At 33.5% G+C, this 12,827-nt stretch overlaps 1 protein-coding gene across 3 annotated transcripts in view; it reads left to right on the top strand.

The window, feature by feature from the left end:
• Nucleotides 1–12,827, top strand: part of TDRD3 (tudor domain containing 3) — a 99,707-nt gene that overhangs the window by 62,054 nt on the left and 24,826 nt on the right. For all 3 annotated transcript variants that reach the window (XM_048932772.1, XM_048932762.1, XM_048932780.1), the window contains 4 exons: nt 3–152; nt 856–996; nt 4,132–4,288; nt 4,639–4,764. In XM_048932772.1, coding sequence (XP_048788729.1) covers nt 3–152; nt 856–996; nt 4,132–4,288; nt 4,639–4,764 — 574 coding nt within the window. The remainder of the gene's footprint in view (nt 1–2; nt 153–855; nt 997–4,131; nt 4,289–4,638; nt 4,765–12,827) is intronic.

The following is a 12,827-nucleotide window of genomic DNA, read 5'->3' as shown; positions in this document are numbered from 1 at the left end:
AGAAATGTGCATCTCACATGCAAGTGGATAGCAGAGAGCTTGATCGCAGAAAGACTCTGCAAATGACAAACACTGCAAAACCTGTTGCTGACAACGATGAATTTGAAAAACAAAGAACAGCTGCCATCGCAGAAGTAGCGAAGAGCAAGGAGGTTAGAATGCATTTGTAGCATTTTGCTTTGTGTAATTGATCTTTTCTTGTTATTTTCAGTATTTGTCTCCTCACTGACTAGTACTTTGCTTGCCTTCTTAAAATTCTGTTCATGTATATCTTTAAGAATGAGCCAAAAACTGAACCTTTTCAGATTTCTAAGTATGTTTTTATTTGAATAAAAATAATAAACGTATCATAATTTTTTATTGTAGATATAATTTTTATTTTGCTACCTCTATTAAAAAAATATATATAAACTAAGAAAATTAAACAGGTTACTGAAACTCATTTGCTTTTTTCAGTTCTGCAAATCCTGTGATTTTCTCTGTTCCACCTGATGGAACAGCTAGGAAATGTTGCTCTAATGTGCCAAATTTTTCTGCCCGCCCATGGCTTTCCATTTTGGGATATAGAAATTATGATTTTTTTTTTTATTATTTGCTTGATAACTCATAAAAACTAGAACTATGTACACTTTTGAGAGCCTCAATTAGGCATCAGGTAATAATCAAGAAGTCCTACCTAATAAATTAATCTTTTTGGTGTATGTGTGTAGATCAGAGCTTTACTTGTTGATGCAAAGTATAATCGTTACAAATACAGCTGCATCAAATGTCCTACACTTCTTGTAATAGCTAAATATTAAGGCTTATTTTCTTGAGTTCCATTTGCTAAAATGTTATTTTTGTGCTCATCTAAAGACCAAGACATTCGGAGGAGGTGGTGGTAACAGCAGAAGTAATCTTAGTGTAAGTGCTGGAGGGAATCGAAACAGGGAACTTTTCCAGAAAGAGAAGATAACAAAACCTGAGGGAAAAAATGAAGGTGTCTACAGAGAACTGGTAAGGTATAAGATTTAAATAGAACCATGAACTCTGTTATTAAAAAGCAAAAGTAACAAAAATTAAACCAAAAAACCCTGAAGAAAAAGAGCTTTCCTTTTGTGTCTTTCTGATGTAGTTGAGATTCAATGTGATTTCTGTGAAGTTTTAATGTTCTTTTAATGTCATCACAAAAGAAAAGTAGTTGTTTGTATTGTATAGGTCATTACAATCTTGTTTTAATTTTGTTCTTCAAATAAGCTCACTATTCTTTCATGTCAACAGTTATTAATTCATGGTAGGCAAGAAGACTTTCATCCTTTGATTTCAGTGCATCAAATGAAATATCATTGTAACTTCTGAATTAATATTTATGTTAAGAATTTTAAACCATTCATTTGACATTGAGAAAACAAAATTGTACTTGTGACACTGAAAGTGCTGAAATAGAAATACTTTTGTTGTGATACTTCTATGTAATGTTGACATAGTTGCAAATAATATTTTGGGTAAAAAGAGTTACCATTGGAGAATCTGAATTGTACTCAGAATTCCAAGCAATCACTTTCAGAGCATTTCATAATTTCATGCTTACTGAGAAGAATTTTTTAACATTGCTGCACTGAATTAATTGGGTATAAGATGAGCAGTCATTGAAGTATGTTTCACTTGCTTTAGCAATCTATGAATTTGATGTAAGTGGGAGAGTTAATCCCAAGTACACAATAACAATTAATCAACATGATTTAAATTATGAAAGCAGGCTGACTGAAATTGATTTCACTACTTAATAATTCAGTGAACCAGTATTAAAATATTGACTGTAAATGACTGTAGATTCAACGATAAATAGCTGAAATGTCTTCCACCTTGCTTTACTTTTACCAAGATTTAACAGTTAGAAGACATCTAAGAACAGTAAGTGATTATTTTAATTTTGATTGTCAGATAGATGCTATCTCCTTACAACTTGGAGAGCTTCCAGCAGTGCTGTCTTCAGCACTATGCTGAAAAATATACAGATCCATTAAGACTTATATGTAGAATTGTACAAACATGGATGTTAAAGGGTCTTTTAGTCATCCTTCTATTTAATATATCTTTTGTCATTAGTGACAGCTATATCTACCTAATAGACTTTAAAAGCAAAGGAAAAAAAAACACTAGTGGCCTTCTTCCATTTAAGTTGGGCAATACTTACTTTCTATTTTTCTATGATCTGCAGGGGATTTGCTTTACATTGTACTGTGAAATGGCAGTACTTCCAGTTTTTTCAAGCTAAATGTCAGTTAATGTACTTTGCTGTTTAAAAGAATATGAACCCACCAAGTCTAGACAGCCTCCTTCAGTTGTAAATGATGATTTTAGCAGCAGATAAGAGGTCTTTTTTTGGTTGTTTTTAGGACTGTGATATGGAGCTGATTTGAATGTTTATGTATGTGGTTAATTTGCATGTAAATATAGAAAGAGTAAATGTATTTATTCCATCTGTCCAGTGTGTTGCCTTAGGAGAAAGTTGAAACACCGTGTCACAGAAAAAGACACAAAATAGTGGTTTCTCCTATTTCTGTGCAGACAGACAATAGATTGTGCAGACTTGTATGGTATATCTTTTCCATTCCAGTTCTTTATGAGAGAACCAGCAATATCTGTGCTATGTAAATGAGTTAAAGGGAAAGTTTTTGATGTCCAAAGGTAGTCTGGATATTCCTTCATTTTTCAGTCTTCGTATCTGAGAAACTTCTTTTCCTTTGGGTTTCAGGTTGTGACAAAATTTTTTTTTTTTAATCCATTGCTTAGAGTACTAGTAGTGTACATATGAGCCCTCACTTCTTGCTAGTCTTTGATGAACATAACTGTCATGAACTGGATTCCCACCAGTGAAAGGCAATGATATAGAATAAACTGAAATTTCTCTCCTGATTCAAAGCAGCTATATATCTTCAAGAGGGAGAAGTGTGAAGCACGCTTGTTGAGGCAGTAGAAAGCAGCAATGTTGTTGTTGGATCCTTGTTGTCATGCACAGAAATCTCAGCAAATGGCTCAGATGAAGAACCATTATACTGCCTTAGTAAGATTTTATTTGGGCAACTGAAAATTGAATTCAAGTGCATTGATGATCTCATAGGCATTCACGTCGTGTGTCAGTGCCACTGGATTTTGAATATGTTTTAAAAGATATTCAATCTGTGGACATTAAGTTGAAGAATACTGTTAAATTTTGAAATTAAGAAGTGAAATTAAGAGCATGAAAGCAGTTAACATAAGAATGTCTTGCTCATTACAGTGATTTTTGGGTTTCAAATTACAGTTTTTGAAGATCTTAGAGTTGCTATATCTCCTGGTTTACTTAACTCTCTGAACTGAAGCAATAGCCATGGACACCAGTTTTATGCCACTGCCCAGATAGGAGATCTGCTTATAGCTCTTGTCCCAGAGCATATAGTGTAGCTGAACAGAAAGTGAATGGATAGAGACTTCAGTAATGCTGTTGTAGTAGATAGATAATTGGCATCATTTGGGTTGGGCATGGGATGAGGAAAGGCAGAAAGCCTGGCTCCATTTTAATGCATGTCAGCACTAAAAGAGACAGTCCCAGCTGAGGCCTTTAAGCACAGTCTGTGATTCTTGCTTGGCCTTTTTCTGATCATACTATATACAGTTCAGAAGAGGGAGGTTGTATTTTTTTTTCTACTGAAACCTTTTCAGATAACATCTTCTCCTTGTTTTAAGAAATGTGTAACCACTTTTGGTGTTGTTTATAAATGCTGTGAAAGGGTTCAAAGAGAAATGAAGACTACATTAATACTACTCAGAGTCCTTTTATTTTTCATTGAAGTGTGTTATAGTCTGTCAGATTGTTCCACTGTACAATGAAGAAAGAGGTAGAAAAGAGGAATTTCTGCTTGAAACTGCTTAATATTAGAACAACAAAAAAAATCAAATTATGCAAAAATAATTGGAAAAAGAAGTCTCTACTGTCTAGTTGTTTAGAACTAAAAGAGAACTCGTCTATGAATGCCATATGTTAATCTAAAATGTTGATTATCAATGCAATATGGAAAAAAATAATTATTAATGAAAGGTTAAATTAATATCTGGTGGTTTTATAGTCTGTGGTAGCTTATGATTATTTGTTTTTATCTTTTATTACAGGTTGATGAAAAGGCTCTAAAACACATAACTGAGATGGGCTTCAGTAAAGAAGCAGCAAGACAGGCACTTATGGATAACAGTAACAACCTAGAGGCAGCATTAAATTTTCTTCTGAACAGCAGTAAACAAAAGCCCCTTCAGGGACCACCACCTAGAGGTACAACTTGCGAAGATGAGCCTTAAAACGAAATGTTCAGGAGCAAAAGAATTTATTTACCATGTCTTAGTAATGTATATAACTTACGTAAAGTAAATCTACATTTTTTTAACAAGTTAGAATGCATTGTAAACCAGAGAGAATACTTAGAGAAGGCCTCTGTGTGTTTTCCCCTTTACAGTATTTCTGGATTTGAAATCACCTTACATGGAAAATATCTCTATTGCAATAGATTTTTTTTAACAGAGTACAAAATTGCTGTAATTTAAGTCTAATAATGAAAAAATGTTTGGTTATTTTTTTTTTCCCTCTTCCCTCACCCCTGAAAAAGGTCTGTTTAATGTTTACAGGTAAAGGAAAGGGCCGAGGCCGAGTAAGACCTGAAGATGAGGAAGAGCTAGGAAATACCAGACCGTCTGCACCAAGCACACTGTTTGATTTCTTAGAATCCAAAATGGGTACTTTAACTGTAGAGGGTAAGTTATTGAAATTGAAGTATCTGGAATCAATATTTGGCGGAGTTGGTGGATTTTTTTCTTCTTTATCTAGAAACTGGCTTCTATAAGTTTGGCCACAGTCAACAGAAAAACAAGGAGTGCTTGAGAGCTTTTCCTCTCCTTTGAAGAAAGGTCAAATATATTGCACTGTGGTAGATTGTGTTTTTGTCTTGGCTGTCAAAAAGCTGATAGCTTCATGCTTAAGTACCTTGAGGTTAGTAATTTGGAAATCAAATTAGATAAATACCAGTTAATAATACTTAGATGAAAACACTTGCAACTTTATTGGGCATTCTTGTAGATCAAAGGAAAAACTGCTAACTCCAGTTTCTAAACTGGACTTTCTTTCCAGTTTCTAAGCCTCAGTTTCTAAACAGCACATTCTGTGCGGTGCTCAGTTAAGAGCAGTAAGCTAAGCAGGTTTTTTATTCTCTCTTATTTGCCAATCAAACAAACCCCCATTTTACTATAAGATATCTAACAGCCTTTTTCTCATAGCTTTCTTGTGTAACAACTGTAGGGAGTGAGAAAGAGGTGGTATTTTAGACAGAGAGAAGCCAAACAATGTTTAAGATCTAGCACAAAAAATGTGGGCTTTTACTTGAATGTCCTCTTCTTTTTGAGAAGCAATAAAAGAATGCAGTGTACAAATCTAGACATCTGGTTATGTCTAAATCAATTCATACTTTGGAAGTTTTAACAGAGAGATCCATTAGAATGAAAAAAGTTTACACTTTATACATCCTGAGGTCTCTAGAGGCTGCTGTGAGATTGAAGTAAAACTCACAGTAAGCTGAGTATTAAAAGAAGATTGTTATTTTGCCTTGGAAGTGTTTCAGTAGGCAATGTGAAATTGAAATATCTGTTTCCATTATTTAATGTCAAGTTTTGTGTGGAGCTGGAATTTTTTTCTCCCTATAAAATGACACTTTAATAAAGAGTGAAATAAAGGTCATACTAATTTACATGAACTGGTGTTTTCTAGTGAGTACATTTAAGGAGTCTCAGCATTTATATATAATAATTTCAAACTGAGTTCCCAAATAGTCTCCGTTGTCTCTTAATAATACTTTGTGTACTTTCACTGGATATAATTAAAAAAGAAGTGATGCACTGAAAAGTGGTGTAAACTGAACAAAAGAAGTGTAAAAAAAAAAAAAAAAAAAAAAAAAAAAAAAAAAAAAGAAAGAAAATACTCAATGGTGAAAACAATTATTAGTTTTATTTTTATTTTCCTATTGCAATGCCCAGTTCATTTTTTCTGCTGCCCATTTTTTTTTTTAAGGAAATCTTTCGAGATCTATTACTGACAAGCTGTAATGTTTCAGAATTGATTTAAAATTTCAGAAATAGCTAATAATGCAGCCATATGAGAAACACTGGAAAAAACTGCAGAATGTTCTAAATGAGATGACGGTTTCATAAAAATTAATACTTGTATGATAACTTACACAGTAAAGCTGAAGAATAAAATTGTTTCCAATTCAAACGAAAAAAAATAGAGCTTTAGCCTGTCAGGGACCTTCCAAATGGCTATTGATAATATTAAGAAAATTCCTATATTGCCTTTTCATCTACTTGTAATTTGGAGCCTTTAGTGGTGGGTTTTTTTTTTTCTGTAAATTCAGGCTGTAAATGACAAATATTCAGTCAATAACTGAAAATTAAGTGTGTGCAAACAAAGCTTTCTTAATAGATTAAAGACTGCTAAAATTGTGCGGAAGTTGGCAGAGGCATTTGTGTTGCTAAAAAATGAGAGTATAGAAAATGAGGATGGACAGAAGAATACATGTATATTTAGGGTAAATCAGCCTTCAGGACTGATACAACTAACTTGTTCTTCACCACTACTGAGACTTTTCTGTCTGGAGTTCTGGTTTCTTATTTCACAGATTTAGAAGCGTTTCATTCAATGCAGTGTTATGTATTGCCCTTTTTAAAAGGACATGCTGCTGTTTTTCACCAGTATCTCCAGTAATTTCTTGCAAGGTGTGAGCTCTGCCTAAAAAGACATGACACGCAATTCGCAGAGATTGTGATGGAAGTGCAAATAACTGTATAATGGCAATACTTGAAAAGTAATCTAGTCTTACACAGGGACCCTTTGTGAATGTTTAATTTGTATTGGAACAGAGAAATTGCTTAAATATGGGAGGAAAATAGGAATTTATGAAGCACTAGTTCATGTCATTGACTTCTGAAAGTATATAGATATATATGTAGGTGTGTGTCTGTATATATGTGTATACATTTAATCATAATAAATGTATAATTATAATTTATAACAAATGTATACAAATGGGTTTGGGGGCATTAATATTAAATTTTTGGTGAAAAGGTTGAAATTGTTGGCTGTTACAGGTATGCAGGAAATTTCAAATGAGGCCAGAGATGTCTTGTTGAATGTGTTAATTTTTGTTATCGTGTATGAATGTCTTTTTTTGTTGTTGTTACAAAAATGAAACAATTAATTTATGGTTAGTTGCTTAATATTGTGTACTTGTGTCTCAGAGTCATTACTGAGTTAGAAATGAAAACATGAAGCTATGTAGACTAGGTCAGGGCATTGAGACCTCAGTTTTCTGTTGGAATTATTAAAACTATCTGATTCCTATAAAAGCACAGCATTTTTTCCCTGATCATTATTGTTGCTAGTTGTTTTTGAAGCTGAACATTTACAGTCACTACTTGCATGTGCAGAGTTATGTTTTGCTTTAATATGTTTTAATAGTTCTGGAAGTCCTTAGCAATAAAGTTTCAGCTTATTCAAATGAAAATAATGCAGAGAAGTTTAGAAATTCAGTTTTTGAAACTGCACAGAAAATGTTTTTCATTCAAGGAGGGGTCAGCAGGAAAGAGAGGACATCCATTTTGTCAAAGAAGATGTGTTGTCAGCAGATGAGCTTAGGAGTCAGTGAAATTACTAGCAAATCCAGAGGTCTCTTGCTAGGAAGGTACAGTTATATGGACTGCGAGCCATGTCAGAGTTCAAACATTTTTGATGTGCTGCGGTTTAGCTATTAGCAGAAAAGCATTCACTTAATAATTGCAACAGTTTATAGTTCTTTTAATAGCAAATATATATTACCATGTTATGGTTGTTCCTGTGTGAGTTTCATTATATCAGCATCTTTTTCTCCCTATAAATTAAGTATTTTTAAGTAGTTAATTATTGGTTTATATTTTACTTGGCCCTAGTTCTTACAGAAATAGTAGAAAGTGAGCAAAAATGTATATTGGAGTTGCTTTTCTTATGTGTTGTTTATAGTTCATTTACAGAATGTATCCACAATCTTATGACTTTGTTTATTAAACTCGATTAGTGGTAGATGGAGCATTTGTATCGTGCCTCTTCACCTTATTTTCCAGAAATTTAAAATCTTGGAAGAAAATCCCTTTCAAATACAGAAGCATTCTGCATGAGCAGATCAAATTTGGTAAAATCGTGTTCAAGTAGTAATTTCAAAATCGTATTTTCATAAGCATATATAAAAAATCAGGTTTGAGATCTATCTTTTGGCAACTCATTTTATTGAACAAAAATGAAGTAGATTTCTGCAGTGAATAAAAATGGAGCAGTGGTAGTGCTTTTTCCTCTTGCATTACACACATTGATTTTTCTTGGATATGTTCTTGGATATCTTATCTAAGAGATTAGAGAGAGGTTTAGATATTGAGAGAATTCTCTTATGTGTGGCTGTACGGCATTTAAAGGAAAAATAATAAAAAATAATCCCTGTGGGATATATGCCTTTCTTATTGTTACTAATTTAACAGTAAGTAATAGTAGTTTACTAAGAAACGTGAAAGAATTGAATTGCTTCTTTTAAAATGATATTGCTGTTGTGTGGTGAGTGTTTGCTTAGCAGGAGTTTTATGATTCTTTTGGTTTAGTGTGCGTGTAGCCAATATACTGTAGTGTATTAAAGCGTGGTGTTTTTTCATTAGAAAACAATTGTTATAGTAGCAGATATATTTCAGTTTAAAACACATAAATGGAGACTATAAACCTAAATACAGTTTGCTTTGTGCAATTTTTCCCCTCTTAAGGAAAGATAAAAAGTTTTCATAAATGTCATAAGAAGAAAAGTGGTGTTCTACATAAAGTTAGAAAGACTTCATGCTCAGTTGTCCAAAAATATGACACGTTTTGTGATGTGACACTCAGATTCCTTGTTTTTTTAACTTTTTTTTTGTGTTCCCTGAATGATCAGTGTGTAATTTGGTGTGCTTTTCTTGAGTTGTGCTTTCTGAAAGCAAAAAAGGAAACAAAAACAAAATCCACAAAAAAACATTCTCTCATTATCAGTTTTGAAGAGCTGAAAATATTCTTTAGGGTTTTTTGTTTTTTGTTTTTTTTTTTTTTTTTTAAATAGAAAACTCTTTTTTTCATTCTACAGAAACAATAGTAAATATAATTGTACTTCCTGTTATTTGGAAGTCAGCAGGCTTTAGACAGCTTAGTTTCATTGAGTCATTTTTTATTTTCCTTACTGAATGTGTCAGTTCCATAGGGGCATGCCTTGGTTCTTACACCAGACTTCAATTTATCTTGCAGACTGCCCTTCAAATGGACTTTCCAAGAAATACCTAAGCTTATACTAAATTGCAGGTGGCTTTTCTCTCTCAGAAATCTCAGATTTCTTTGCTAAGTTTAAGAAAACCCATGCAATCTGAATTCACTTATTAGAAAACCATTTACTGAAAATGCTACTATTCTGCCATTTTCATGCCTCTGTTGTCATTGAAAATTAATTCATTTAAATTTTTAAATATTACTGCCTTAATCTCCTTTCAAGGTGAAATATTGCCATGCCCATTCAAGCTTAGGTGACACGAGCGTTCAGTGTTTGCAATGTCACAGTATACCTACAGTGATTATACTTACCCCTTTGAATTTTTTCTTCATGAAATGTGTGACCAAGTGTTTGCAGAAAATGGTGTATGTATTACCAGCAGCTTTTTCATTTCATCTGGTCCTGTAAGTTACCAGTAGAGGCTTGTATCTAATCCTTAGTATTAAAAAGGTAGTGGTGGTAGAATGCACGTTAGGGGAACTACTAGAAACAACTAAATACATAACATCGTATCACCAAGATAATGAGATCTCGTAATTGGTTTTTCTAGTAAGCAGCTGTACTGTGGAAGGCCCAGGCAGGCAGGTTTTTCTGCATTTACCTAGGACATCATACAACTTCCACTGAATAAAGAAGTTTAATTCTTCTGCAGAATTTCTGGCATGTTGCTGTCTGATATGGTCTCTAAAATGCCAGTTTTTTTTCTTTTTAGATGTTGAGAGACACATTTGGGTTAGAAACAAAGGTTTTATATATAGTTGTATAATGAAGCATATGACCAAGCACATAGTTACCTACCTGGGATGCCATGTTTATCATCATCACAAGTGTTAGGCTTCTGTACTCTTCAGGCAGATATTAATTTCTCCTAAATGATTCAGTGTCCACAGAGAAGAAAAAAAAGAAAGCAATTCTTCTGAACTGGGATAGATTTTTTTAATTCTTTGCAGCATCACTTTTTCTTCTGAAATAGTTCATTTGATCTATAGAGAAGAATGGTGTCACAGAGAGCACTGATTTGCTTTTCTATGTGCATCTTTCCATGCTTTAGTTTTTCTAATTCTGTCTGAAACCTCATTACTACTCATTATTGAGAACTTCTAAAATCACTTCTGAATCTGCAATTACTAAGCTAGGTACTTCTGTTTGTGAACAGATAAATGGCCAGGTAGTACTAAGACAAGGAAAACAGCTTTAAACTAAAAGAAGGGGGGGTGGGGGCAGGGGTGTGGTGAGGCACTAAAACAGATCGCTGAGAGAAGTTGTGGATGCCCCATCCATGGAGGTATTTCAAGGCCAAGTCGAATGGTGTCCAGGGCAGCCTGATCTAGAGGGTGGCAACCCTGTCTATGGCAGAGAGATTGGAGCTAGATGGTTTTTATGATCCTTTCCTCCTATGACGTTCTGAGATACTACAAACCAGTTGCTCAATTTGTTGTCATTGTTTTGGTAGGTTTTGTCTAATTTAATTCCGACGAAGTGGAAAAATATGTGTAAGTTAAAATAGTTTTCTATTTGCTTAGTTATTTAACAAACACAAATAAGTTAAAATACGGTGTGTTAGTCTTTTTACCGTGCTATCTTGTGGGCTTTTCTTATTTTTTCAGTTACTGAAATATTTTATTATTATTTTTTTTACTTCTAAGTAATTAGTGCTGTCAAAAGTATTACGGGTTAGTCTCTTGCATGAGCTACTAATTCCTTAATCGTTAAACATAATATTTCATTATCTAAGTGAAATGCAAAGAATCCTAAAGAAAAAAACAACAAACCGAGAAAAACCACAACAGTTTAATACTACAGGTTTAGGTATTATTTATTTTTAGCTATGAACGGTTGATGCCATCTTTTGAAAATATTTGTGTTGAAAATAAGTAGCTTCAGTTTGGGTTGTACAGAGAAGCCTTCTGACTGTGAGAGATAACAGAAATAGTTGACAAAGTTTCTGGAAATTGTCTTCCTTTGCTTACACTTAATTTATTTCTGCTACTGAACACAATGATTTTTCTATTAATCTTCTTGTTTTTCTTTGGTTAAAAGGAACAGTTCATCCATCTTTGCGAGCTTAAATATGTAAGCACAGGAACTTTCAGAGAACAAAGAGTATCAAGAGCTCTGACTTAATTAAGGAAGAATATAAAATTGCTAAGGACCAGGCATGTTTTCCTTCTGTATCTCTCTTTGGTTCTTAGGGACTGAGAACAACCTGTTGCTTCTATCTTCTCAAAATCCGAAGTCAGAAAAAACTTTCAGACACTTTTGAAAGATTCGAGAAAGTTTAAATTTAACAACTACTGTTTTTTTTTTTTTTTTTTTTTTTTTTAATTATTAGGTAGGAGAGTTGGTGATAAACATAATGATATTTTTGATCTCATCACTGACCCAAACCCAGATATCTTCAGTTTCAGATTGTGCAGCATTGCCTCTTCAATCTTCCAAATGAACATGCTGAGCTTCTGGTGAATGTTTCATGGTCTTGCTGTTAAAATGAATCTCCCGAGCAACAAATTGCAAAAAAAAAAAAAAAAGGGATCACAGAAAAAGCAAGTGAGAGGTGGCACGTCTAGGTAGTCTTTTTAAAAGAACTCGGGAGGTGGGAGCAAGTCACAGGCTATAGTCTCTGTTTCTTGCACCAACAGCTAGGCTTTGACTGAAATACAGATTTGAAAGTGCAGCTTGGATTTAAAGGAGGTGAAATTATTCTATTCCAAGGTTAATTGCTTCAACAATTAAAGACCAGCATTTCAAAAAAAAAAAAAAAAAAAGCCTTTAATTTCTAAACTGATTGTTCTGCACTCAATTTCTAACTGTTTAATTGTTGCATAATAAGTCTTTTTTGCTATGTAGAGAGCTATCAAAATTTGCTTTCCTAATAGATATTTATAAAATGTAATTACCTGTATGTTATCCATCAGCTAGCAATGTTAGCTGTGTGGATTGCATTTTTGTAGTATCTGATTGAAAACCTCTTTCCAGACTGCTTTTTCACTTTTCTGAGCAAACTCATTTATCATTTTTTTTCTTCAGCTATGCATTCCATAATTACAGACAATACTTCTGTAGTGGTTTGAATGGTGCTATATAACATCGCTGTCCTGTGGACTTTTGCCTCCACTTACACCAGATGTGAGCATCCCACCTAACTCAGTTACTGCTTTGCTCACGGGAATGCTTGTTGTCTGCAGAAGGTGCATGACAAAAGGATGTGCTGAACAAATACAAAGGTTTATAAACATTTCCTTGGCAGAGTTTTTCTTGCTCTCTAGTATTATTCTTAAGTCTTTGCCCAGAGATCATTTCCCTTAATATCACTAATTTTGAAATGAAATTCTGTGGTATCAGTAAGAGCCTTTTCTGTCACAAATGTCATGTTTTAGCTCATTTGTTTCTTGTGCTTATTCCTCTTAGATTCATCTTAATCTACAACCTCCTTTGGCTCTTCCCTTAAATGTTACATAAAAAGTT

This window comes from Lagopus muta, chromosome 1 (assembly GCF_023343835.1).
Source record: "Lagopus muta isolate bLagMut1 chromosome 1, bLagMut1 primary, whole genome shotgun sequence".
In the NCBI taxonomy this organism is placed as follows: Eukaryota; Metazoa; Chordata; class Aves; order Galliformes; family Phasianidae; genus Lagopus; species Lagopus muta.
The sequence above is the reverse complement of the archived record's forward strand: the minus strand, read 5'-3'. Positions and strand labels throughout refer to the sequence as shown.